Source organism: Punica granatum, chromosome 6 (genome assembly GCF_007655135.1).
Source record: "Punica granatum isolate Tunisia-2019 chromosome 6, ASM765513v2, whole genome shotgun sequence".
Classification (NCBI taxonomy): Eukaryota; Viridiplantae; Streptophyta; class Magnoliopsida; order Myrtales; family Lythraceae; genus Punica; species Punica granatum.
Window position 1 is genome coordinate 21,323,058 of NC_045132.1, and position 22,401 is coordinate 21,345,458.

At 42.8% G+C, this 22,401-nt stretch overlaps 5 protein-coding genes, 1 non-coding gene and 1 pseudogene across 8 annotated transcripts; 6 read left to right on the top strand and 1 right to left on the bottom strand.

Annotated features, from left to right (window-relative positions):
* The first annotated feature begins 1,465 nt into the window (after positions 1 to 1,465).
* Positions 1,466 to 4,214, top strand: LOC116211674. Its single transcript, XM_031546145.1, has 3 exons — positions 1,466 to 2,123; positions 2,302 to 2,438; positions 2,568 to 4,214. The coding sequence occupies exons 2-3, from the start codon at positions 2,312 to 2,314 to the stop codon at positions 3,794 to 3,796; spliced, it is 1,356 nt and encodes a 451-aa protein (XP_031402005.1). The 5' UTR covers positions 1,466 to 2,123; positions 2,302 to 2,311; the 3' UTR covers positions 3,797 to 4,214.
* Positions 4,215 to 5,375: 1,161 nt separating this feature from the next.
* On the top strand, positions 5,376 to 7,508 carry LOC116212448 (zinc finger protein ZAT9). 2 transcript variants are annotated; one of them, XM_031547070.1, is made up of 3 exons: positions 5,376 to 5,774; positions 5,869 to 6,586; positions 6,800 to 7,508. In XM_031547070.1, the coding sequence occupies exons 2-3, from the start codon at positions 5,875 to 5,877 to the stop codon at positions 7,291 to 7,293; spliced, it is 1,206 nt and encodes a 401-aa protein (XP_031402930.1). In that variant the 5' UTR covers positions 5,376 to 5,774; positions 5,869 to 5,874; the 3' UTR covers positions 7,294 to 7,508. The 2 variants fall into 2 exon arrangements, with proteins under 2 accessions (XP_031402930.1, XP_031402929.1); XM_031547069.1 differs by having other exon boundaries at positions 5,869 to 7,508.
* Positions 7,509 to 9,689: 2,181 nt separating this feature from the next.
* LOC116212246 lies at positions 9,690 to 11,624 on the top strand (annotated as a pseudogene).
* A 183-nt stretch (positions 11,625 to 11,807) lies between these two features.
* LOC116211887 (putative pentatricopeptide repeat-containing protein At5g59200, chloroplastic) lies at positions 11,808 to 13,672 on the bottom strand. The gene has a single exon (XM_031546420.1). The coding sequence runs from the start codon at positions 13,609 to 13,611 to the stop codon at positions 12,016 to 12,018; it is 1,596 nt and encodes a 531-aa protein (XP_031402280.1). The 5' UTR covers positions 13,612 to 13,672; the 3' UTR covers positions 11,808 to 12,015.
* A 61-nt stretch (positions 13,673 to 13,733) lies between these two features.
* Positions 13,734 to 13,807, top strand: TRNAT-AGU. Its single transcript has one exon. It is a non-coding gene; the product is annotated as a tRNA-Thr (tRNA).
* Positions 13,808 to 15,372: 1,565 nt separating this feature from the next.
* On the top strand, positions 15,373 to 18,477 carry LOC116210664 (heparanase-like protein 2). Its single transcript, XM_031544630.1, has 9 exons — positions 15,373 to 15,721; positions 16,059 to 16,095; positions 16,219 to 16,405; positions 16,611 to 16,765; positions 16,849 to 17,085; positions 17,172 to 17,361; positions 17,464 to 17,589; positions 17,725 to 17,824; positions 17,920 to 18,477. The coding sequence occupies exons 1-9, from the start codon at positions 15,506 to 15,508 to the stop codon at positions 18,238 to 18,240; spliced, it is 1,569 nt and encodes a 522-aa protein (XP_031400490.1). The 5' UTR covers positions 15,373 to 15,505; the 3' UTR covers positions 18,241 to 18,477.
* A 215-nt stretch (positions 18,478 to 18,692) lies between these two features.
* Positions 18,693 to 21,892, top strand: LOC116210666 (26S proteasome non-ATPase regulatory subunit 10). 2 transcript variants are annotated; one of them, XM_031544633.1, is made up of 6 exons: positions 18,693 to 19,036; positions 19,694 to 19,874; positions 20,392 to 20,524; positions 20,692 to 20,813; positions 20,940 to 21,086; positions 21,395 to 21,892. In XM_031544633.1, exons 2-6 carry the CDS (start codon positions 19,698 to 19,700, stop codon positions 21,527 to 21,529), a joined length of 714 nt encoding a protein of 237 aa, XP_031400493.1. In that variant the 5' UTR covers positions 18,693 to 19,036; positions 19,694 to 19,697; the 3' UTR covers positions 21,530 to 21,892. The 2 variants fall into 2 exon arrangements, with proteins under 2 accessions (XP_031400493.1, XP_031400492.1); XM_031544632.1 differs by having other exon boundaries at positions 18,693 to 18,936.
* The last annotated feature ends 509 nt before the right edge of the window (positions 21,893 to 22,401 follow it).

Sequence of the window (22,401 nt, forward strand, 5' to 3'; positions counted from 1 at the left end):
TATAAAAATGAAAGAAATCAAGAAAGTGGATTTTAGAAAATTCTATTAAAAAATCGAGATCTAACCGGGCTCACGGAATCTAAATAAAATATAATCTTTTTTTTTCCAGTGAACAAATTTTGTTTTTTTGGAAAGAAAGTATAATTTATAAAATACATATAAAATATTATCTAATCTATAATTTTCAAAGATTTTGTTACTAATTTCATAATAAAAGATAATTTTAAATTTTAAAAACTCAATAAACGGAAAAAATTTCATTCATAAATGGAGGATTATCCGACCAAGGCCACCTCGTATCTTGCTTTCATACACACACACATATATATATATATATATATATATCTTTTTAATTTAAATTAGTGTCATTTTCGACATTGTAACATTAATAAAAATAGCTAACAACTAATAGTTATAATTTTTAAGATTTTGGACCCATGCATTGCACAGGTGTATTAATCTATAAAAAACAAAAACACAATATCCTAATCGTACAAGTAATTTCTGCCCTCCATGATTCTCGAAGCATCGCTAAGCCAATGGTGGTATCATTCCAACACCTTAGAGTTGGTTCGCGTCAATATGAAAATCGACTAATAAAATTTCTCATTCTTTTATTGCCACATGAAACAATCTTTTTTTTTTTTTTGTAAATATAGGATGTTCATTAGCACTAACCATTCGTGTGCAATGCGCTTACAATTTTTAGAGTCGATAACCCCATAATGTCATCAAACAAGAACTTCCTAACTGAGGAAGGTGGAAAGGATAAAGTAACAAAACCATCAGTCATCTCATCTCCGAGGCTAGTAAGGTGATTTGCACATTTGTTAACCTCCCTATAAGCATGCTCGGGAATGATCGCATCAAATTGTTGGCATATAGTCCTGCAATCATCGATTAGGTTCTTTAGAGCAACATTAGAGGAGTTGCTCCACACCCAATTGATAACTAACTTTGTATCAAGTTCCACTATGAGCTCTTGAATCTCGCATTCATGGGCTAGCATCAACCCTTGACGTAGAGCCTTAAGCTCAACAACAGGACTTCCTGTTCTTCCTAGGTTCATCAGACACACGAAACAATCAAACCATGATTAATATCATTCTCATTCCTATTAAGGGCATTCACTAGTACAATAAGAAACATGTCATTCGTAAAACTTCACGGACTTTGCATTAGATCTATCGGGACTCTTTCGGCATTTGACTCTCTTATTTGCTTCTATAAACACGATAGGCTCCGAGTTCGATTACTATTACTCGATTTCCAATGTCCCTTTATTTCTTATCAGTCCAAGAGCTTAGAATTTTATGAATTTTTCTGAAGGCCCTTAAACTGAAAATACCATTAATCGCCCGGATCAGCCCATTATGAGATCCGACCCATTTCAGTACCCGAATTATGACCCGTTTGCGAGATGTCAGACAGCCACCGGTTACAAAAGCACGAACAATCGAGCCGCCCCTTCGTTTCCATCGACAAATTCGTTCTTTTCGGATCCCAAATTCTATCGGGGGAAATTTTCCGTTCTCGATTCAATTGATTTGATATCTACACCTCATAATTGTAGTATCCTCTCGTTTCTCTATCGATTGATACCTCCTTCGTTGCCAGATTTTCGATTCGAAGTTATCTAGGGTTAGGGTTTTTGATCTCCCAATTCACCCAATTTTCCTTCCGATCTGTTGATTTATTGTATAATTCTCTTGATTTCTGCCGAAACCCCCTTTTAAATTGGGTTAATTTAGCTGGGTCTGCCGATCGGTCCCTCAATTAGGGATTCGAATTCTTCGATAACCTTTGCTTCAACGATTTTGAAGGATTCCTTGGGGTTGAGCTTTTCAAAGTTCTGCTGTGACGATCTTTGTCCTCATTCTTTTGTAATTTTGAGATACCTCCTCCGAATTGAGAAACTAGGGTTAGGGTTTCTCTGAAATTTGGGAGCCCCTCCGTTTCGTCTAATTGGTTTGGGAATTTGCACTCTCAGTCCTCAATTTACTGTTTCCCCAACCTCCTCGTGGGTATTGCTCAATTTGGGTGTCGCTTCGGGCGTATTTGGATCTCCACTGGGTTTTGCTCTTGGCGCCAGTACTGGTTTGAATTTGGTGGATTCGTAAGAGGTATACTATATAATTTGTGCTATATGACTTTTGTTTATGAATGTTAATTTTATCGCTTTTGAACTATAAGGGCTAGTTTAATTGCCTTTTATTTAGCTAAGCAATTCGGGTTAGCAGCAGAAGCTGTGAACTCATTACTCGAGCAATTGGCCCATTATGGTATCGTTTGTCACTGAAGGTATCATAATATGGGACTTAAGAGACCTTTTGAAATCGAGGATTTGCAAGAGCCTCAGAAGCATTCAAAACAGGCTGAACCTGATTTCAAGGAAGCTGGTCAAGTTCATGGCATATTTTCAGAACCTGATATCTCAGGTAATAAGACGATTAATCTGCACTGCGGTGTATGTTCCTATATGTTTGTATAACAAGATTAAGTGAGAGCTGTGAGGTGTTATGTTACCTTGATGTGAGGGCTAATGGGCAATGCTAAATGTATGACAGATGGGGACAAGTATGTATTTCCTAATTATTCACCTCTCAAGGAAATTGGGAATGATTTCATCTTTGACATTCCATACTTCGATATTGAAGTCGCGACAAGTGGTGCCTCATCATTGGTCACCCATGGTTCTAGTGAGGAAGACGTGGAGTCTGAGACAGTGGGTCATTTTGAGGATGTCTCCTCTTCCTTGGACTGCTCTCCTGAAAGGATTGTTCCAATTGGATCAAATCATCAGGCTAGGCTTCCACCTTGGGTTGGCCAAATGTACATGTCTGAGCTGTACAATTTTGATAAGGAGGATACTGAAGAGAACTACCTGGGGACTTGCATTATCCCCATGCCTGATGAAAGTACCTTTGAACTTGATCAGGGAATCGTAGGAGGGGGAAGGAAAGATTGCAGCTGTATAGATAAGGGGTCTATGAGGTGCGTGAGACAACATATTACTGAATCTCAGGAGGACGTGAGAACCAATCTTGATGATGAAAAGTTTGTCCTTCTGGGGCTAGCTGACTTGGGAGAGGAGGTGGCTTGTGAATGGAGTGAGGAAGAGGAGCAGTTATTCAATGAGGTTGTCTTCTCAAACCCAGTGTCAGCTGGCAAGAACTTCTGGAAGCGTTTATCAGCTACATTTTCTTCGCGAACAAAAAGGGAGCTGGTGAGTTATTACTTCAACGTGTTTATGCTTCGGAAGCGGGCCACACAGAACAGGTGCAGGTTTCTGGATATTGATAGCGATGATGATGAATGGCACAGAAATATGTATGAAATTCCTAAGGAAGTTGATGTGTTCCAGAGTGCATCTCTCGGCTATAATAATCAATGGGCTGAGCATGGCAACATTTGTATTGAACAAGATGAAGATGGAGATGAAGGTGAAGATGATGAATATGAATATGAATATGGGGATGTAGACAATGATGAAGAAGGAATCCGATGTCACAATGAAGAAGCATTTCCAGTCAAGTCGTTTGCTGAGAATACGTTTGGGAATTGGGATGAGAGAACTGATGTTATTGGAGACTTCTTTGGTCTTCAAGATGATTCATGCACATCCTTCGATTATCTGTTGACTTCACCTGTTGATACTCATGGGCCAGTCAACGGAGACACAGCTGTACATGCCAAGGCCAGAAGCAGCAAATCGTGTGAGGAAACTGATGGTTCGAGAGGAGTGGATGATGCAAAAGGCATAGTATTCCAGGAATCAAAGGAATCCAACAAATAGTTTCGATGCATGGCTTGGAGCATAATTGAGGGATATTTCCTCTCTGAAGTGGAAGTTGGGATGAGGCGCAGAATGATGGCTTGTACAGTAACTGTCTCGTTTTTAGCAAGCTTAGTTCATCAGTAGAGTCTCAATCCAATTCCCTTGATTAATTTCTGCACAAGTTGTGACTTCAGGTCCTGTTTTTTTTTTTTTTTTTTTTTTTTTTGGGCGCCCTAAGCACTAAGTGCCTGTCCTTCCGTCTTACAATGGAATGCAACATCTTTTTTTTATGCAAGCAATTCCTTGTATATTTTCTGTAATGAGTTTTGGTTATACGTGAGCTGAGTGTAGATTGTCCGAAAATTTGAAAATTGAACTTACTTAGTATCGATCTTATTGAATAAAATAGAGTTCAGGGTTGAACTTCTTAGCGTGATCTGAAGGCATTCGAGGAGATACAAATGTCAAATTCTGATAGCTGATGATGAGGTTTAATCTGTTGGATTGCGCACTGCTGCAGGATATTCAATACTTTTGTGTTGCTATTACTAAGCAAATTTTGGTGATCTACCCCTTTGGAGCATCTGATTAAAGTTTCAATTGTGCTTGTCTGAGTTCATTACAAAGCTCGGGGCGCCTTGCAACTCCAATCGGGGTTTAAGGTTGAAAATTGCCAAGGAAAAGGGAATGAGGCTTAATGTCCCCTAAGGCCCAGCTAATTTCATGCTTCTGAATGTTGACAGTATCTTTTCTCGAACCCAAGAATAATGATCAAGTAAAAAATACATATATATTTTAAAAAGAAAACCTTTAAAAAACCAATCGTTTAAATAGTTGGTGTACAGGGAAAGGTCAAACTCTTGCCATTGGGAATGATTCATTGGAGATGTTCGATTATTACAATGCATCTTAAGGCAAAATCTGGATAATTCTATAGAAATGTTGGGAATAAAACCATCAGAATGTGATTGGTGCCGCTTCCATCTCGCAAAATGACATGCCTCAGCTAAGCCAAGAAGCATACTTATCCGGTAATTCCTCGTAGGTTTTGCTAGGTCCAATCCAATAAATATAGTATCGTATTAACTTTCAAATCGCGGCAACTGTGTTATCTTTATCTACTTAGGCTAAAGATGCACACCACTGGTAAGATGCAATGAGAATGACACGTTTTCCGGATCATAACAAGTTTATAACTCACACAGGGTACAATAACAAAGCCGAGCACGAACTGCGGGTGGTCTTGGCTGTCAAGGAGGGAAAGCCTGCAGGTGCAGAGCCTCGACGGAGACAAGGGAGGGTCCCCTAAGCTCTCAGCATTTCACTTGGGGCCTAAAAAGCCCAGCTAGCCGAAGAAGACAAAACAGGGCATAAAGCTCAGAGAGATCTCGGGATGTTTGTTTAAGTTTCGAGTCTGTGTTGGAGGCAGAATCTAGTACTCCACGCACCTTAGAATCCTCAAAGCATCTCCTACAGCCGATCTGAGCCGTCCGATAGGGGCAGAGAGGATCACTCTCCTCTCTACACGTGCTGTCCTCTCTTTTCTCCCCCGCACCCTATGAAATCTTTTTGCTTCCATGCATGGAATTCTCCTCCTCCAACTACACAAACAAGAGGGAGAGAGTTTATAGAAAGAGGGGGAGAGAGAGGGAGGGGGAGAGAGAGAGAAGAGTCAGTCATGACCTCTGCTTTGCTGTGATTGCTCACCCTTCAGCACTGGTCTCCATCTCCCCCATAAAGTTCTGATCTTTCCGATTTGGATATTCATTTTCCAACCTAGACAATGGGAGCTCTGTCGGGTCTCCTCACCCGGGTCGGATCTTGAAGCTTGGTCCTCCCCGAGCAGTCGCCTGTGGCAAAAAGTTGCGAGCTTTGGTGATCTTCAGGAACAAGGTTACACCTTTCAGCTTCTTCTTGATCTGCGTTCCTCTCTGCTAGTGGACCAGAAATGCAGCAGCGTTCGTTAGTTCCTTAGAAGAAGTTCGACTCTTCCGAGGTAAGTTTTTTAGTCTGCTGATCTTTTCTTGCTCGCTGGGTGTTTGCCCTTTGCTGGTATAACTGAGTGATCGATCGATTTCACACGAGATTAGAAGGTGATGATGATGGCGACGACGACAAAGTTTGTCTGCAAATTCTGCAACAAGAGGTACCCTTGTGGCAAATCCTTGGGTGGCCACTTGAGGTCCCACAGGTTTGGGACCAATCTGAGCGAGGACGATTGCAGTAGAGCTAGTGGGAGCAGCAACCATGAGAAGAGGGAGTTGGGCCCCGAGGTCGGTGGGAGCTCAGGTTACGGCCTCAGGACGAACCCGAAGAAGACGCGGAGGTTCCGGGATTCGAGCTCTGTTGCTTTTCACCAGCAGGGTTATAGCAATGTGTGTAAGGAATGTGGTAAAGGGTTCCAATCGATGAAAGCTCTGTGTGGTCACATGGCTTGTCACTCTGAGAGGGAGAAGACAAGTGATTGCTTTGAAGAAGAAGAAGATGATGACGACGATGACGAAGAGGGAGAAGAGGAAGAAGATGTTACTGATCAGACTGGTTATCAGAGTAAGCAGTTTAAACCTGTAGTGGAGAGTGATCAATCTAATGGGTACTCCTCCGTCTCGGAGATCGAGCAAGAACAAGAAGAATTGGCTAGGTGCTTGATGATGCTATCAAGGGACGATCGTAGCCGGCGAATTCCGAATTCAAGTGTTTCATTGGTTCTGGAGTCCAAATCTTCCCCAATTCGTGTTAGGGTCAGAGCTGTCGAAGGCCTGAACAGTGCTGGGCACAATGAGATTATGGAGACGAAGAAACAGCAAGGTAGAGATTGTAAACTAAAATCAGCTGAGATTCTCCTAGGTTCCGATAAATCTGATTCTGGGTATATGATGTACGAAGAGCAGAACTCCGACAGCTCCATTGATGAGCGCATAAAGATCAAAGAATTGGCCAAGCCCAAAAGGGTGAGAGACATGACTGATTTTACTCATCTGGGAAAGAAACTTGACAAGAAAATTGATTACATGGCTGCAGGTAAGAGAATCCGAAATGATTCCGAAAGTCCCAAGGACGGTCCTTCATGTGCTGGAGGAATTGATTTCGCTCTCATTGCCAGCAAGCAAAATCATCAGTGCAATGTCTGTTACAAGCTGTTTGACTCTCGCAAAGCGCTCTCGGGACATAGATCGGCATCATCCTGCTACAGGAAAGTCGAACCTCTTCCTCCTTCTGAGTCCAATATGGATGTAAACAGACAATGGACCAGCAAGAAACTGAGCAGTGACTTGAAGAAGAAACTTGTCGGCACTAAGAAGAGCTATAGGCATGAGTGTCCGATCTGCTTCCGGGTCTTCAAGTCGGGCCAAGCGCTTGGGGGCCACAAGAGATCCCACTTCTTGGGAAGTTCGGAAGAGAGATCAATGGCCATTCATCAGGACATCAATAAGGTCCAGGGTCTTATTGATCTGAACCTTCCTGCTCCGCTCGAGGAAGATGGCAACGAGGATTGCCGGTTCGTGCTGTGCTAGACTGTCCATTACTATGGAAGTATCTCCTTGTTTCTATTTTTTGAGGCTTATTATTTCCATTTTTAATTCTTACCGGTTCTTGTTAAATGGTAGACTTCAACTTGTCAACGTCAGCTTCCCCATTATTTCATTGAATTCCAATGCTTTCCTTCCACACAATGTTCAGGTGCACCCCTTTGATTGCAGCACAAAGCTTAAGAGTCTATGCTTCTAAACTAGACTTCCATAATACACTTCATTTTCCATTTTGTCCAATTTATATTTACGTCACAAATCATTAGATCATATGCGCTATCATCTATCGTCCATCGACAAGTACAAGTGATAAATAAGAGTACGTGTGGAACATTTTTCTCAATTAGTATATATATTGTGTAATGTGACTAGCCTCGTCCCTCTATGTAGTTCGTATCATTGTAATAGTTTGCTCATGGAAAGGGGCCCCACAACAGGGCCACCTGCTTTATTAGGCTCTAAAGTGCCACGGCCAAATTTTAGGGTAGGAAGAGAAGTTTCCCTCCTGTCTGATAAAAGGCAATTAAATCGACCTTTGCCATGACAATGGGAAAAGGGATCATTAGGGGCAAACCCAAAAGGACAATTCAGCTGTTATGTTTATAGAAGAACAGCATGGTCCACTGTTCTTTACTGATATATTAGGAGAGGAGGGGAAGGGGAAGGAGAAAAAGGAAAAAGGTGAACAGTGCTGTTCTTCACAATAAATAAGGTGGATGTCTTTCGTTTCCTTTGCTATGGCATTGTCCCTATCCCCCACATTTAGTTCACTCTTCACGAGCTGTTGGCTTATTTGACATCCTCGGCTGCTCTCACAGCCCTTCAATTACTACGAGGTAATAACAGCATTGTCTGGTATTGTTCGGGTAAAGACATGGGATGGCGTCGTAGAATGTTATGATCTACAGTACAAGACAATCTCGCAGCTATCTGCTATACATCATAAGATCTATCGAAAGGTCTAATTATGTACATATCTTGTTTGTATAATGGGATTACAGTTACAGATAAAACATTGCCGTAACTTATCATGCTGCTTAATATACATGACTGATCTTCTTGGCATGGATATTTAGTAGTTGGCAAGTCTTTTTTTTTTTTTTTCCCTGCTGGATTAGTTGGCAACTCTTTAATGTGAAGATTTGGGCTAGAAATGTTGTGTGTATGTGTGTTGGGAGGAATAGTGAGGAAGAGATGTCCACTTCTATTAATTGCTCATGAAGAAAATGGGCTCAAAGGTAGTTGTACATCACCTAACATTAGCCACTCTGCTTTTGTCCCATAGCTTCCGAGGTTCGCTTTTGATAAAAATAAATTCCATAACCCATCCAATCCTACATTACTTCCCATAATTAGTACTCTTTTACTTAGCCATCGACGTACAGGATGCAGCCGCTCAAACGATTGATCTGAGCGTAGTATTGACTGTCGTGATTCATCCGGTCTGCACGGATCGGATCTGGATCAGATATCTTTCTGCCAAGGAGTTCGTTCGAGAATTTTGCGGAACTGTTTTGTTTTCGAGTAGGACATGTGGAGTTCAAGTAGGGATAGGTTTGGCTCTTGGAAAGAAATCTTCTAACAACTTAAGCACTAGATTTATGTTGCTTCTCCATTCTCTACTGACTACTGACTTGGTCTTCTCTTAGCTTGTGGCCACAAACAGGTGCAATGTGTTGGGTTCAGGTGGGGGCCAGCTCAAATATGTGGGATCTATGAGATACCTGAAAGGAGAACTCTACGGTCTAATTCTTGGACAGTTTATGAGTCCCTCCACAGTCGATACATAGTAGGTCCCATGTTGATCCAATGGTCTTTCGATGTTTATGAACGGTCGATGAATCGGGTGGAAGAACTTCCTTACATGTGAAAAAGCGCTTTCATGTTGATTACTTGTGGGTTTCACCGAATGCTTCCTTTCGCGCAACTTCACTTCCATTGCGCTTGCTCGTATCCGAATCCAAACGCTCAATTCTGTACTCTTCAGAGATCCTCAAACCAACCGCTAGTTCATTCCTTGTAACGTAATTAACAGAGAACATGCCACACATTGCATCTGCTGAACGACTTTATGTTTTCGGACAACCGATGAGCCATGAACCAAACTCTAAGAACATTAAAAATTAGGCATCGCTAGCCCCTCATGTAATTGGAAAAAATAAAAATAAAAAACCCATAAATAAAAAAGTATGTTGAGCGTGAAATTACCATTCTAGCCCCTTACTAATTCACAAAGCTCTGATGAGTCCCAAAGCACGTACACGACAATACTTTGTATACATGTCGGAATCGTTCGTTCCACAGTTAGACTCAGAGAGAGAGAGAGAGATAGAAATCTATACAGGCAAAATGGCGCGTGTCGATTCGCACTGTTCACTGCAATGCTCGTCGCTGCCGTGTTGGACGGCGTTCTCTGCAAGACGCTGAAGCGAGATGGTAATAACATCACAGACACACGCTTACTCCTCTCCAGACGCGAATATTTTTAGTGTGTCGGGCTCTTGTTCTGTTTTGAGCAATGGTTGAGACTCGAGAACGTTGTGAAGCGCAGTGAAGGCACTGAATGAGATCAAGGCATCCCTGGGATGGAGAGTGGTGTACGCATGGGTGGGGGATGACCCGTGCGGGGAGGGCGACCTGCCGCCTTGGTTTGGCGTCAAGTGCTCCACTCTGGGCGATTACAGCGTTGTGACCGAGCTGTAAGCTTCGTAAATACTGATGTTAAGAGAAAACTTTTGTTGGAATTTCGGAATGAGTGGAGATCTTCGTATGCGCAGGGAGGTTTATGCGGTGTCCATTGTAGGGCCATTTCCTACTGCAGTCACCAACCTACTTGATCTCAAAAGATTGTAAGATTTCTCATATTGCCATTGATATGATTGAAACTTTGAATATGAGCTGAGTCGGGTCGGTTTTCTATAAAATGATAGGAGTTTATGGAGAGACGAATGATTAATAGGTTCGCAAATGTTTCGGAACTGCAGCATTCTTGTGGAAAAAATTGTGATCTCTCGGTTTTCTTGGCATGCAGAGATCTGCACAATAACAAACTGACCGGTCCCATCCCTCCCGAGATTGGACTGCTGAAGCATCTCAAAATATTGTATGACTCTTCACTCCCATTGTCTTGTTATGCTTTATATGTATCCTGATGTCATTTACGTTTACTACTTGATTCGATCCCGGCAATTTTAGCAGCAAATGGATCTGTTTATTTCTGTCCCGTTAGTTGTTATGCCTCTGAAGCTCTTCTGTTTGCCAGGAATTTAAGATGGAACAAGCTGCAAGATGTCATCCCCCCGGAAATAGGCGAACTGAAGAGTCTGACACATCTGTGAGTGAATACAGCCTTTCCTACAGAAACTTCGATCAATTTAGGTTCCCATTCGTACTTAATCAATCCATTCTTCGCCAAATTGTTATGAGACCTGATCTATCCGTAGGTATCTAAGCTTCAACAACCTTAAAGGTGAGATCCCCAGGGAGCTTGCAAATCTTCCAGAGCTTCGCTATCTCTATCTGCAGGAGAATCGTCTTATCGGTCGGATTCCTCCAGTACTTGGAAATTTACCCTATCTCCGGCACCTGTAACACTCCACTTTGTGCTTATCTTGTTAACTCCCAACAGAACATGCCTCTTAATTGCCGCTGTGCATCCTTGGATATGCTGCATGTTCATTCTCAGGGATGTCGGTAACAATCATCTCGTTGGTACGATAAATGGACTGTTACAGTTGGATGGCTGCTTCCCAGAACTAAGGAACCTGTAAGCCAATTGTTCATTCTGCTTTCTCTGAGTCGAATTATTACCGGATTCGTGTTGCTAACTGATTTTGCTTTATCCATGATCTGGTATAGTTACCTTAACAATAATTACCTTACCGGAGTAATCCCCACACAGCTCGCAAACTTGACCAGTTTGGAAATTCTGTAAAGCATCTTTCTTTGCCTTTTAACCGTACTGATCTTGGTCTATGATAGCAACTCTGTTGTTCTTGACTGTTCTTCTAATGCAGGTACTTGTCGTACAATAAAATGGTCGGGCAAATCCCGTCTTCGCTTGCTAATGTTCCTAAATTAACTTACTTGTAAGCGTCCTCCCTAAACAGGCAAATAACTGATCCTATGTTGGAGAATTTCGTCTCGGAGGAATGATTTGTGAATTGAAGTGTTCTGCAATCTGAATTCAGGTACTTGGATCACAACCAGTTCACCGGAAGAATTCCCGACGATTTCTACACGCACCCTTTCCTGAAAGAAATGTGAGTGCATGTATAACTTCAGCTCCACGCTGAATGTTGCTGCAGGTATATTGAAGGGAATTCATTCCGGCCCGGCGAAAGGCCAATAGGCGTCCACAAAGTCCTCGAACTTGCCGAGTCGGAGTTTCTGTTTTAGATGAAGAGATACCCTCACATTCTTTATTCGTTGAGAACTTGTGTCCTCTCATGAGGAGAATAAGGTTTAACCAAGGATGACAAATAGACTTCGAGGGCTCGTTGGGTCCGGCTACTACCAATTTCTCGCTTAAGCCAATTTTGTGTAGCTTTACAGTTCTTCGTCCTTTGTTCAGTTCTCTGTTGGAAATTCAAAGACATCGACCGAATACGAATTGCTATGTATAAGCTCTACATCCTCGAGGATAAGGTTAGTAGCGTAAATTGTCTAGAGAGCTTCTATGGCCTGCAATATCAAAATGAATCCAACTCAATAATCAGAATGCCGATTCAACTTCTCGAGGAGGAGACAAATCTCTTCCATCTGAGGATGCATCTTTTCCCCGGCTACAAACTCAAAGCCGACCCCGCCGATCTGAACCGAACTGCAGCCAGGAGCCTTCTTATCAACTGCTCCATTCCTCATCTTCATCCTGACTTTCTGAGCCTCTTCCTGTTTCCCCTTCGCCGCGTAGAAGTTCGACAGCAGGACATAGGCTCCACTGTCATGTTCGATATGCAGAAGCCTCTCTGCTGCCAGCTCAGCGAGCTTGATATCTCCGTGGCTGCAGCAGGCATTCAGTAACGCCCTCCAAGCTACGGCGTCATCTTCGGGGGAGCCATTGTTGTTCTTGCTGGAATCTCTGAGGAGTAAAATCTCCTTGGCTTCTTCCAGTAGTCCTGCTCGGCCAAAAAGCTCGACTAAACAGCCATAGAGTTCGCTCTGCAGCTCGATGTTGTAGTCCCTAAGCAATCTCTGTAAAATCCTGAGGCCCTCACAAGCCATTCCTGAGTAGGAACACGCGATGAGAACAGCAATGAGGGTAACATTGTCAGGAACAATCCCCTCTTTCTCCATATCGCAGAACAGTCTCAAAGCAGCTCCGCCGACCCCATTCATCGCGAACCCTGAAATCATTGCATTCCAACAGATGGTATCCCTCTGCGGCATCTCATCAAACAATCTCTTCGCTAATCCTAAGAACCCGCATTTCGCATACATATCTATGAGCCCGGTCCAAAGACGGGTTGTGGGCCTGAGCCGCCGTCGCTCCACGAGCCGGTGGATCCATACCCCAGTCTCGAGGGTCCCCAGGTGTGCGCAGGCGCAAAGCACGCTCACCAGAAGGGCCTCGTCGGGCTCGATATAAGGGACCTCTAATTGCATCAACTGGAACAAGTGGAGCCCTTCCTTGAAGCAATTGTCCTGCACGTAACCCGAAATCATCGCACCCCACACGCCCAGATCCTTGACAGGGGCCTTGTCGAACAAAGCCCTCGCGGCCTCGACATCACCCGCCTTTGCAGACCCCGAGATCGCCAGTGTCCACGATACGGCGTCTCGGTCAGGCATTTCATCGAACACCTTCCCTGGGGCCGCCTGTTCGCCGTTGAGCGCAATGTAGAAGGCTATCAGAGCATTGCCCACGAAAAGATTACTGACCAGGCCCAGCTTGATTCCCTGGCCGTGGACGGACTCCCCGAGAGAGCGGGGGATGAGCTTCGCGCAGGCCTTGAGAATGCAGGGGAGGGTGTAGTGATCGGGGCGGACGGCGTCCGCCAGCATGCGGGAGTACACGTGGATGGCGGCGGCAGGGCGGTCGTGGAGGAGGAGGGCGTGGAGCATTGTGTTATAGATGCAGGCGGTTGTGGGGCGTTCGACGCGGGAGAAGACGGCCCAGGCGTAGTCTACAGAGTGGCGGTCGAGGGAGGAGTAGAAGGCCAAGAGGCGGCTGAGGGCGAAGGGACTGCGGCCGAGGCCGGAGGCGATGAGGAGGGAGTGGGACTGCTTGAGCTGCTTCAAGGTCTTGGAGGTCTCGAGGAGCTTGAGGCACCTCCATCGCCTTCTGCTACTTAAGCTCGGCATGCATTACCAGAGGAAACCTTCATCTGCAAACTGAACTTCACGGTCGCCATGAAAACGAAGGATAAGCTTGGCTACTGATGAAGCAGCCATTGAATGTTTTAAAGAGAAAATCGTTGCAAACGGCTTTCGTAGCTCAGTTGGTTAGAGCACCCGTTTAGTAAGCGGGAGGTCTTGAGTTCGACTCTCAACGAAAGCAGATAGGTTTGTCCGTCTAATTCTTTTTCAAAATTATTTACATTATAGTTTTCCAGACAAGGTTCGATCGAGATCGGAACATATTCTGCTATATAGTTCGCCCTCTCTGCCACCATTGTTGCCTCAGTTGCCCTCGCGGCATGATTTTCCTCTTTTATTAATATCCTGAAACAACGATAACGACATGGCGTTCATAATTGTGAAATTAGGTTAGATTGGAATAAATGACATGCTACACATTCTAGATAACATTTTATTCCATCCGAATTCGTGATATCATTTATTATGTAGTCATGGCCCGGGGGACGAGCCTACGACTTCCAAGAACTTGAAAGGGGGCAATAATATGTTGGTAATAACCCTGAGCCTTGTCATAATAGTCGAGGATTCGACCCCGTGGTGTAGAATTTGATAGTATAGATGGGATAAGAATTCCCAAAAAAAAAAAAAGATTCCTCATAATTGATGTAATGTCCAATATTTTTGTTTGACATCAATTTGAATCATGTTTGTAGGATGAGCAGCGGATTAGGCGTTTGGAGTTTCATAAAAATATTTCGAAACATGATCATAAGATCGCGAGATATTATAGAAAAATCTGCTATGTAGTTCGCCCTCTCTGCCTCTATCACTGCCCGATTGCCGTGACGACACGAAGGCTCCTTCCTTCACCACCGTCTTTCGAATGTGTTTTATGTGATAGTCATTAACGAGCGTAGAGCTTAAGATAGCTTGAATTGGAGAGACAACTTCAAAATTGATATTTTCCTCTTTTATGAATATCTTGAAACAACGATAACGACATGACGTTCATAATTGTGAAATAAGGTTAGATTGGGATAAATGACATACTACTCGTTCTAGATTACCTTTTGTTCCATCTGAATTCGTGACATGATTTATTATGTAGTCATGGCCCAGGGGACGAGCCTACGACTTCCAAGAACTTGAAAGGGGGCAATAATAAGTTGGTAATAACCTTGAGCCTTCTCATAAAAATCGATGATTCGGCCCCATGGTGTAGAATTTGATAGTATAGATGGGATAAGAATTCCAAAAGTAAAATAAAAAATAAAATCCTCATAATTGATGTAATTTCCAATATTTTCGTCTGAAATCAATTTGAAAGTGCGAAAATCATGTTTGTAGGATGAGCGGAGGATTAGGCGTTTGGAGGTTCATAAAAATATTTCGAAACATGATCATATGATCGCGAGATATTATCGGAAAATCTTACCTGAGATTATTATTCTTCTTCGACTATCAACTTGACTCTTACACGAAGTGATTCCAATGGCTTTCGACTTTGAAAAGCTTCAAATTTGAAGAAAAGGTATAATCCTGAAAGGCATGTGCAGAGAAAGATATCATATCATATGAAATGGATTTATTTGGTAATTTATATCAAATATTAGTAGTCTCAGCATAAAATCCACAATATTAGTGGACGATTTGCACAAATAGTTAACAAATAAATCCCTTCGGAGTCGAGATAAGCTATCCTCGAATGAGAATTCGTCTCATCTAATAGGCTGATGATCTCACCGAAAATCTTGGAAATCTTCTGTTCATATCAAGCACGAACTGAAAATTAGGAGTCCTTATGTCAGTGATATAAGAATCTTCTATAAATACGATAGCCAAGCTGCTTCTCTCAGACTTTTAACATAATTCACATAGAGCTAGCCATATCTCAACCATGGGGGCCGAGTCGAAAGTGATCCTGTCGAGCATCATCCTGGTCTTGTGGCTTTCACCGCTTTCTTCTGCAGAGGATGTGACCGTCACAGTGAAGAGCGTGACGCACATTGCAACAACTGATGATAACTTCGTGTGTGCCACGCTCGACTGGTGGCCCGAGGACAAGTGCGATTATGGCCAGTGCCCGTGGGGGAGAGCTGGCATTCTTAACCTGGTAAAGTGTCTGGCCCTTCCCGCGATCCATCACAAAACTTACGATGTATTTGTCGGAACGCTAAGCAGAAACTTGATGTATAGTCCGAGACAATTTTCCCTGTTATTTAACGAATGCAAGGCATATGACACCATATCAAATTAATGATCTTTCAAAGTGTCCGTAGTTTTTACTTTCAGGAATCGCTTTATGATACAAATCTCTCTAATTTATTTATGTGACGAATGAAAAACATATTATCTTCCCTTTGGCATGACCTTTTATGATTATATAAATTTTTGAAAAAATATATATTCAAGTTTATATTTAACAATATTTATTGTTTTCATATGTTCAGGATCTGGACAATACGATCTTGTCCAATGCCATCAAGGGTAAGTTCTAATTTCATGAAAACAAATTAAACTCTTGCAATTATTGATATTTCTCACCTATATGTGGCTTTTTATAACGTTTTATTTATTTGTTTCGTAATAATCTATTGCGGAATTTTGCAGCTTTCAACCCGCTGAGGATCAGAGTGGGAGGTTCCCTACAAGATCAGGTAGTTTACAAAATTAACTGGCCGGGGGGTTTATACTGTCCGCAGTTCAAGAAGACGGCAGATGGCAGGTTCGGCTTCAGCCAAGGTTGCCTCGACCAGGACCGATGGGACCAGATCATTCACTTCTTGAACAAGACGGGGTATAATAATCCATCTTTTAGTTTTCATACTGAATGTTTGTGATACATATGTTAGGACGGGGACAGTTTCGATCTGCAATGTATCTAGTTAATTCGACCTGTAATCCGGTTGGCTTGCTCGTGGCTTTTACTTCCTTAGCAGTAGTATTGTGGCCCTCTTCTCTCCCCACAAGCCTTTTGTTGATCTGATAAGTTTTTCTTTCAGAGCTGTAGTGACCTTCGGCTTGAATGCTCTCTACGGGAAGAGCCGGTCAGAGTATGATAAAAACACTTATGTCGGTGTCTGGAATCCTTGGCATGCTCATCACCTCATGAAGTACACGGCCGAGAAAGGATACAAGATCGACTCTTATGAACTTGGTACACTTAAAATTTTCTAGCACATACATTACGCATCGTTCAGGTACATGCTTATGTTGCCTCAATATATTGTGCTGTGCCAGGGAATGAGTTGAGCGGGTCTGGTGTCTCGGGGAGGGAAGATGCAGAGCGTTATGGGAAGGATATGATCATGCTCAAGAAGATCGTGAATTCCATATGGTACCCTGACCCCAGCAACCGACCGAAGATTCTGGGTCCCGGTGGATTTTACGACCAGCAATGGTTCCAGACCCTGCTTGAGGTCACTGGACCTGGCGTCATAGACGTGCTGACCCACCACATATACAACCTTGGACCCGGTAAGAGGATGGAACAATCTCTCAATCAACTGGATCCAGATCTCGCAAAGAAAAGCTTTTCACTAGGAATTTATATTTCTGTGCAGGCGTTGATAGGAATCTAATCAACAAAGTCCAAGACCCATACTTCTTGGATCAGGTTGCTCAGACGTATGCCGATGTTAAGGAAACCGTGGCAAGGTTTGGGCCAGGGACCAAGGCATGGGTTGGAGAGTCGGGTGGAGCTTACAACAGCGGAAGCAAAGATGTTTCCCACACCTTTGCTGATGGATTCTGGTGAGAAAAAAAATCCTCGTTCATAACAAATCTCTAAGCTTTAAACACTTACATGACTTATGGAAAGAATTACTTGATCACGGAATCGGAAATCTTGATCAGGTACTTGGATCAACTAGGCATGACTTCAACATTCGACCACAAGGTTTTCTGCAGACAATCTCTGATCGGTGGCAACTATGGTCTTCTTAACACCATGACTTTCATACCCAACCCAGACTACTATGGGTCAGTAACGTACTTGAACATTTTGAACAGATTCTAGTAGGCAATCCTTCCGGGATTCTATCACATAATGTCTAACTTATCGTGATTTCAGTTGTGATGTGTGGTTTTGCTGACTTGTGTGAATCTCTAATTCAGTGCTCTTTTGTGGCATCGCCTGATGGGAAAGAACGTTCTCTCAATCACTCACTTCGGCTCCCCAAAGCTTCGTGCCTATGCTCACTGCTCAAAGCAAAAGGTAATAAACGTTGCATCTTATATCTTTGATCGTCTCGATGTTTGTACCATGGTGCACTCGAAACGTCTGTAACTGGTTAATCACCGTTATTGCAGCCGGGTGTGACAATGCTTCTGATCAACATGTCGAACTCTACTTCCTTCAATGTTTCTGTCACCAACGACCTGAACCTCTACCCGGACCTTAAGAACTTGGGAGGCGGCCAGAAGAGGGAAGAGTACCATCTGACCCCGAAGGATGGGAACATCCAGAGCGACGTTGTGCTTCTGAACGGAACACCTCTGCAGCTCACAGAGTCTCAGGACATTCCAGAAATGAAGCCGAAGCTTGTGGACCCCTCCACTCCGATCACCATCGCGCCCGACTCCTTTGTCTTCGTGACCATCAGAGACTTCAATGCTCCTGCCTGTGCTTAATTTTTTTTTTATTTTTTTTATATATAGTTTCTAGTTCTGGTATATTTAAGTCCTTAGGCTTAGGTTTAGGCTTAGTTCTTAGTTAGGATTCCCAATCTTCTTTAGCACATACCTTTCAATGTCCAAGCAATTAGCATTGATTTGCACAATCGAAACTAATCTCAGGAGGCGAGTCACGATTTCTGATGAACGAGCTGCAAATAAAACAGCAATACCCGAAGACAGAGTATTACTCGATGTGGAGTTTCATTACGCACCGAAGAAAAGAAACTGTTTGTAATTCCGACTCGGAACATCAACAGCGAGCTTGTCGTGACTAGTAATAATGTACATACATCTGTCCCACAAGTGGACAATGGCCAATGTTGATATAATGACCACATAGTGGCACACAGGTTTCAACATAAATATGGAAGAGGAAGCCATAGCCTGCTCTTAAATATATTCACGGCACTTCCTCTTCTATGTCTGCCCTGATCCAAAGAACAAGTGGGGCACCCTAAAGGGGTGCTACCTGATAACACAGGAAATTGCCCTCTGATATCTTCTCCCCTCTGCATTTTTCCTGTGTTTTCAGGTCACCCCTTCGGGGTACCCCTTTGCCACCCGTCGGTCCCGGCCCAACCGGACAAGTTCTCGGTTCGACTTCCACAAGGTCTTCAGATGATCTCTGACCGACTGTGCAAATGCAATTTGGTAAGAAAGGGTTCATAGGTTTGTGAATAATATTATGTCACCGGATTGCACCCAAGTGCATACCCTGCTTAAGTGGATGGTGGCAGGCCAATGGCTCGCGGTAAGTAAGCTATCGGATGGTCCACACTTTGGTGCTGCCGGATAATATTGTAGGAAGGTCTAGTCGATTTGGTGGCGTTCGTGTAAACGGATCCCATGTCGGCCTTTAACGTTTTCATAGTGGATTGCTCCCTGTGGAGATAACTATGTTGACCGAAACTGTCGGCTTCGGTGTCATTTGGTACTCAGTAAATATTACTTAACCACTCCTATAATACCCGATCAAATGGTTGAAAGTGAAAAACTGGCCCACGGTTGGTTCATAAATTCGCACTTATAAACATTCTGATTGGTTATTCCTCGTCCAAAGTGAATAAGTAATACTAAACTAATATTCCATTTAAATAATATCTCGATTCAGGTCTCGTGCTTAATAAGGAGAGTTTTCCCCCTTAATGAATCGATTCGATTCCACCTATATTAGTTGGAGCCATTGGATTTCCGGATACGAGAGTACCCACCGAATAAAACCCGGAGCCCCTAATTCTTTTTACCAAAAAAAGAAATTTCAATTTTTTTGGTCCTTTTTTTTTGTTGCTATTTTGTGTTTTTTTTCTTTAAAAAAATAATTTTATATTTTTCATCTTCTTCCTGCCCATTCTCTCTCGCTCTCTCATTGCTTACTCCATCTTTCTCCACTGTGCCGTACTGGGAGCAGAGCAATGGAGATGGAGATCGACGCTCCGATGAAAGACGATGACCTCTTCAGAGCCGCCGAGACCGGGAATTCTTCAGTGTTCCGGTCTCTCTCGCCGGAGCAGCTTACCCAGGCCCTCTCTCTCACAAACGAGGACGGCCGGTCTCTCCTCCACGTCGCCGTCTCGTCCGGTAAATCCGAGGTGAGATTTGGCGTCCATAGTCTCTCTCTCTCTCTCTCTCTCTCCCCTTCTGAAGAAACTTGTTCAACTCTGCTTCTGCTATGGTCTGCAGGGGCATATATTCAGCGTCTTTAGTTGCTCTTGCTGCGATTTGCAGGAATTGTTACTGTGATTGGATTGTGCTTTACTTGCTGAATCAAGAATCAAGAGTGCAGTGTCAGTCGAGATGAGTCTTCGTATTGTGATTTGATCAATTTGTTATTCGGGCAGCAGAGTTTTGAGCTCAAAGGGTATGAAGTTTTAGTTGTTTCAAAAGATTGAGAGAGTTGAAGCCTAATCTTTTGCGATTGAGCTTTTTGTTGAACTTACTTGAAAGAGATGCCTACACTGTTTGCAAGTGTAAGGTAAAAAAATTCGAGGCAGAAGCTGCTTCTTTTGCATCAAACTTGTGGGCTGTGACTTGCCAGTTTTCTGTGTGATGCTGTTCTTTTGATGTCTACACTTATCATTGCGTCTTTACACCATTGCGCTGTTTCAGGTTGTTAATATACTATGTGAGGCTGATCAGTCGAGAAGTTTCATAAACAAGAAAGATGAAGAAGGTTGGGCCCCGTTACACTCTGCTGCTAGCATAGGAAACCCACAGATATTGGAGACTTTGCTAAATAATGGTGAGTACTTTTACAAGCAGAGAGATATTTTCATGTTGCATTGAAGTTTCCTTGTTTTTAGGGTTCCATTTTCTTGCTTGCTCACATGTTCAAAGAAGGAGAAGATTAAATCCATTTTCTTGAAAAGATATTCCCTGAGACTAGGCATTGTGCAAATGTCTTCACAGGGGCTGATATCAATGTACAGAATGATGGGGGTCGCACTGCTCTTCACTATGCTGCCAGCAAAGGATGGAGAAAAATCGCTGTTCTTATTTCTCATGGAGCAAAGATCAACATGAAAGATAAGGTCGCTGTTTTCATATTTGAGAAACTTGTGCCTCTTTGTATGACTCCTTGCAATGCCCTTTTCAGTTTGTGCTGTTTCCACGATTATTTGTTTGACACGATTAGTTGTTACATGAATTGGATGCAGTATGGATGCACTCCACTGCATCGTGCAGCCAGTACAGGGAACTCAGAAATGTGTGAGCTTTTGATTGAGGAAGGAGCCGAGGTTGATTCTGATGATAAGGCTGGTCAAACTCCTCTTATGACTGCTGTGATTTGCGATAATAAAGAGGTCAGTAGACTCAATATGAGCACAATTCTTTGACATGAATAACATCTATAAGGCAATTATATTTGTCATCCTTTTGATTGTTTTATAATACTGAGCACTACTTCAGTTCAACTGCTATTAGTGTTTTGACCCCCATTTTTGCATCATGTTCAAGAATTAGGACTTATTTCATCTTGAATATGATATAGTATTGTTCACTCAATCTCCTGGATGACTTCCAAAATGCATCTAAAGCATACATTTCCCGAAAGAAAAGGATTTCCTGTGATTAATACATGCGCTTTCTGTTTGTGTCAATACATGTACAGGTAGCTCTCCTCTTGATACGGCATGGGGCGGACCTAGATGTAGAAGACAAGGAAGGGTACACTGTTCTCGGCCGGGCAGCAGATGCCCTGAGACCAACACTAATCGATGCTGCCAAAGCCATGCTCGAAGGATGAAAATATCTGGCCTTTCAAGAACTGCTGTAGTCAGTGGTGTTGATGTGAAGTTTTGGTGTTAAGCAGCTTTCGAGTTAGAGACATTTTCTTGTCCAGTTGAAATTCCAAATGCAGAATCGGATTTCTACGATTCTGCGGAATATCTGAAAACATGAAACCAAATGTAGGGTGGTTTTGACCATGTCTAATCTTTGTTATAGACTCCCGTAGAGTTCGATCATCATATTCTTTTACCATTGTTGAATTGGCTTCTTTTCATGGCAAAGTAAAGAAAGTTGTACATGTCTTCTGGTATTGACTTCATGTGACAGCACAGAAGAGCATGTCCTGACATCTATATTCGACTTCAGCATTTATATGTTACAATGATTCAGTTCCTCCCAGCTTCCAAAACAAGTATCGACTTTGACAAATCTTTCGGGGTCAATACCGTACCAACAACAAAGAGGAGCCTAATCAAGCAGGACCGATTTAGTTTAGCGCGGGGAAATGCATACCGATACATTCAGTGTAAACTTGTGGCTGTGGAATTATTCAGAAATTCATGAGCGCATTAATAGTTGAAAGATAGGATCCTGTGACATTTGAAGAGGATCACAACCGATTGTAATGAAAGGTCGTAAAAGGTCCAACTTGTTAGATAAGTGTGATTTATTTGTTAATAAGAATTTTCTCTAGTAAACGGAAGCAAAAGGAACACGTCTATGTGAATTTGAAGCAGGTAAGTCGAGATCAATCATTAACTTCTGGTTTGCATCATAAGCAACTCATGATTTCAGTCACTTCATAACTAATGATGTAAGAATAATGGCCATCGAGTGACCATGGGAAGAATGAAAATGTTAAACCCGTAAAATTTACAGCGAATGAAA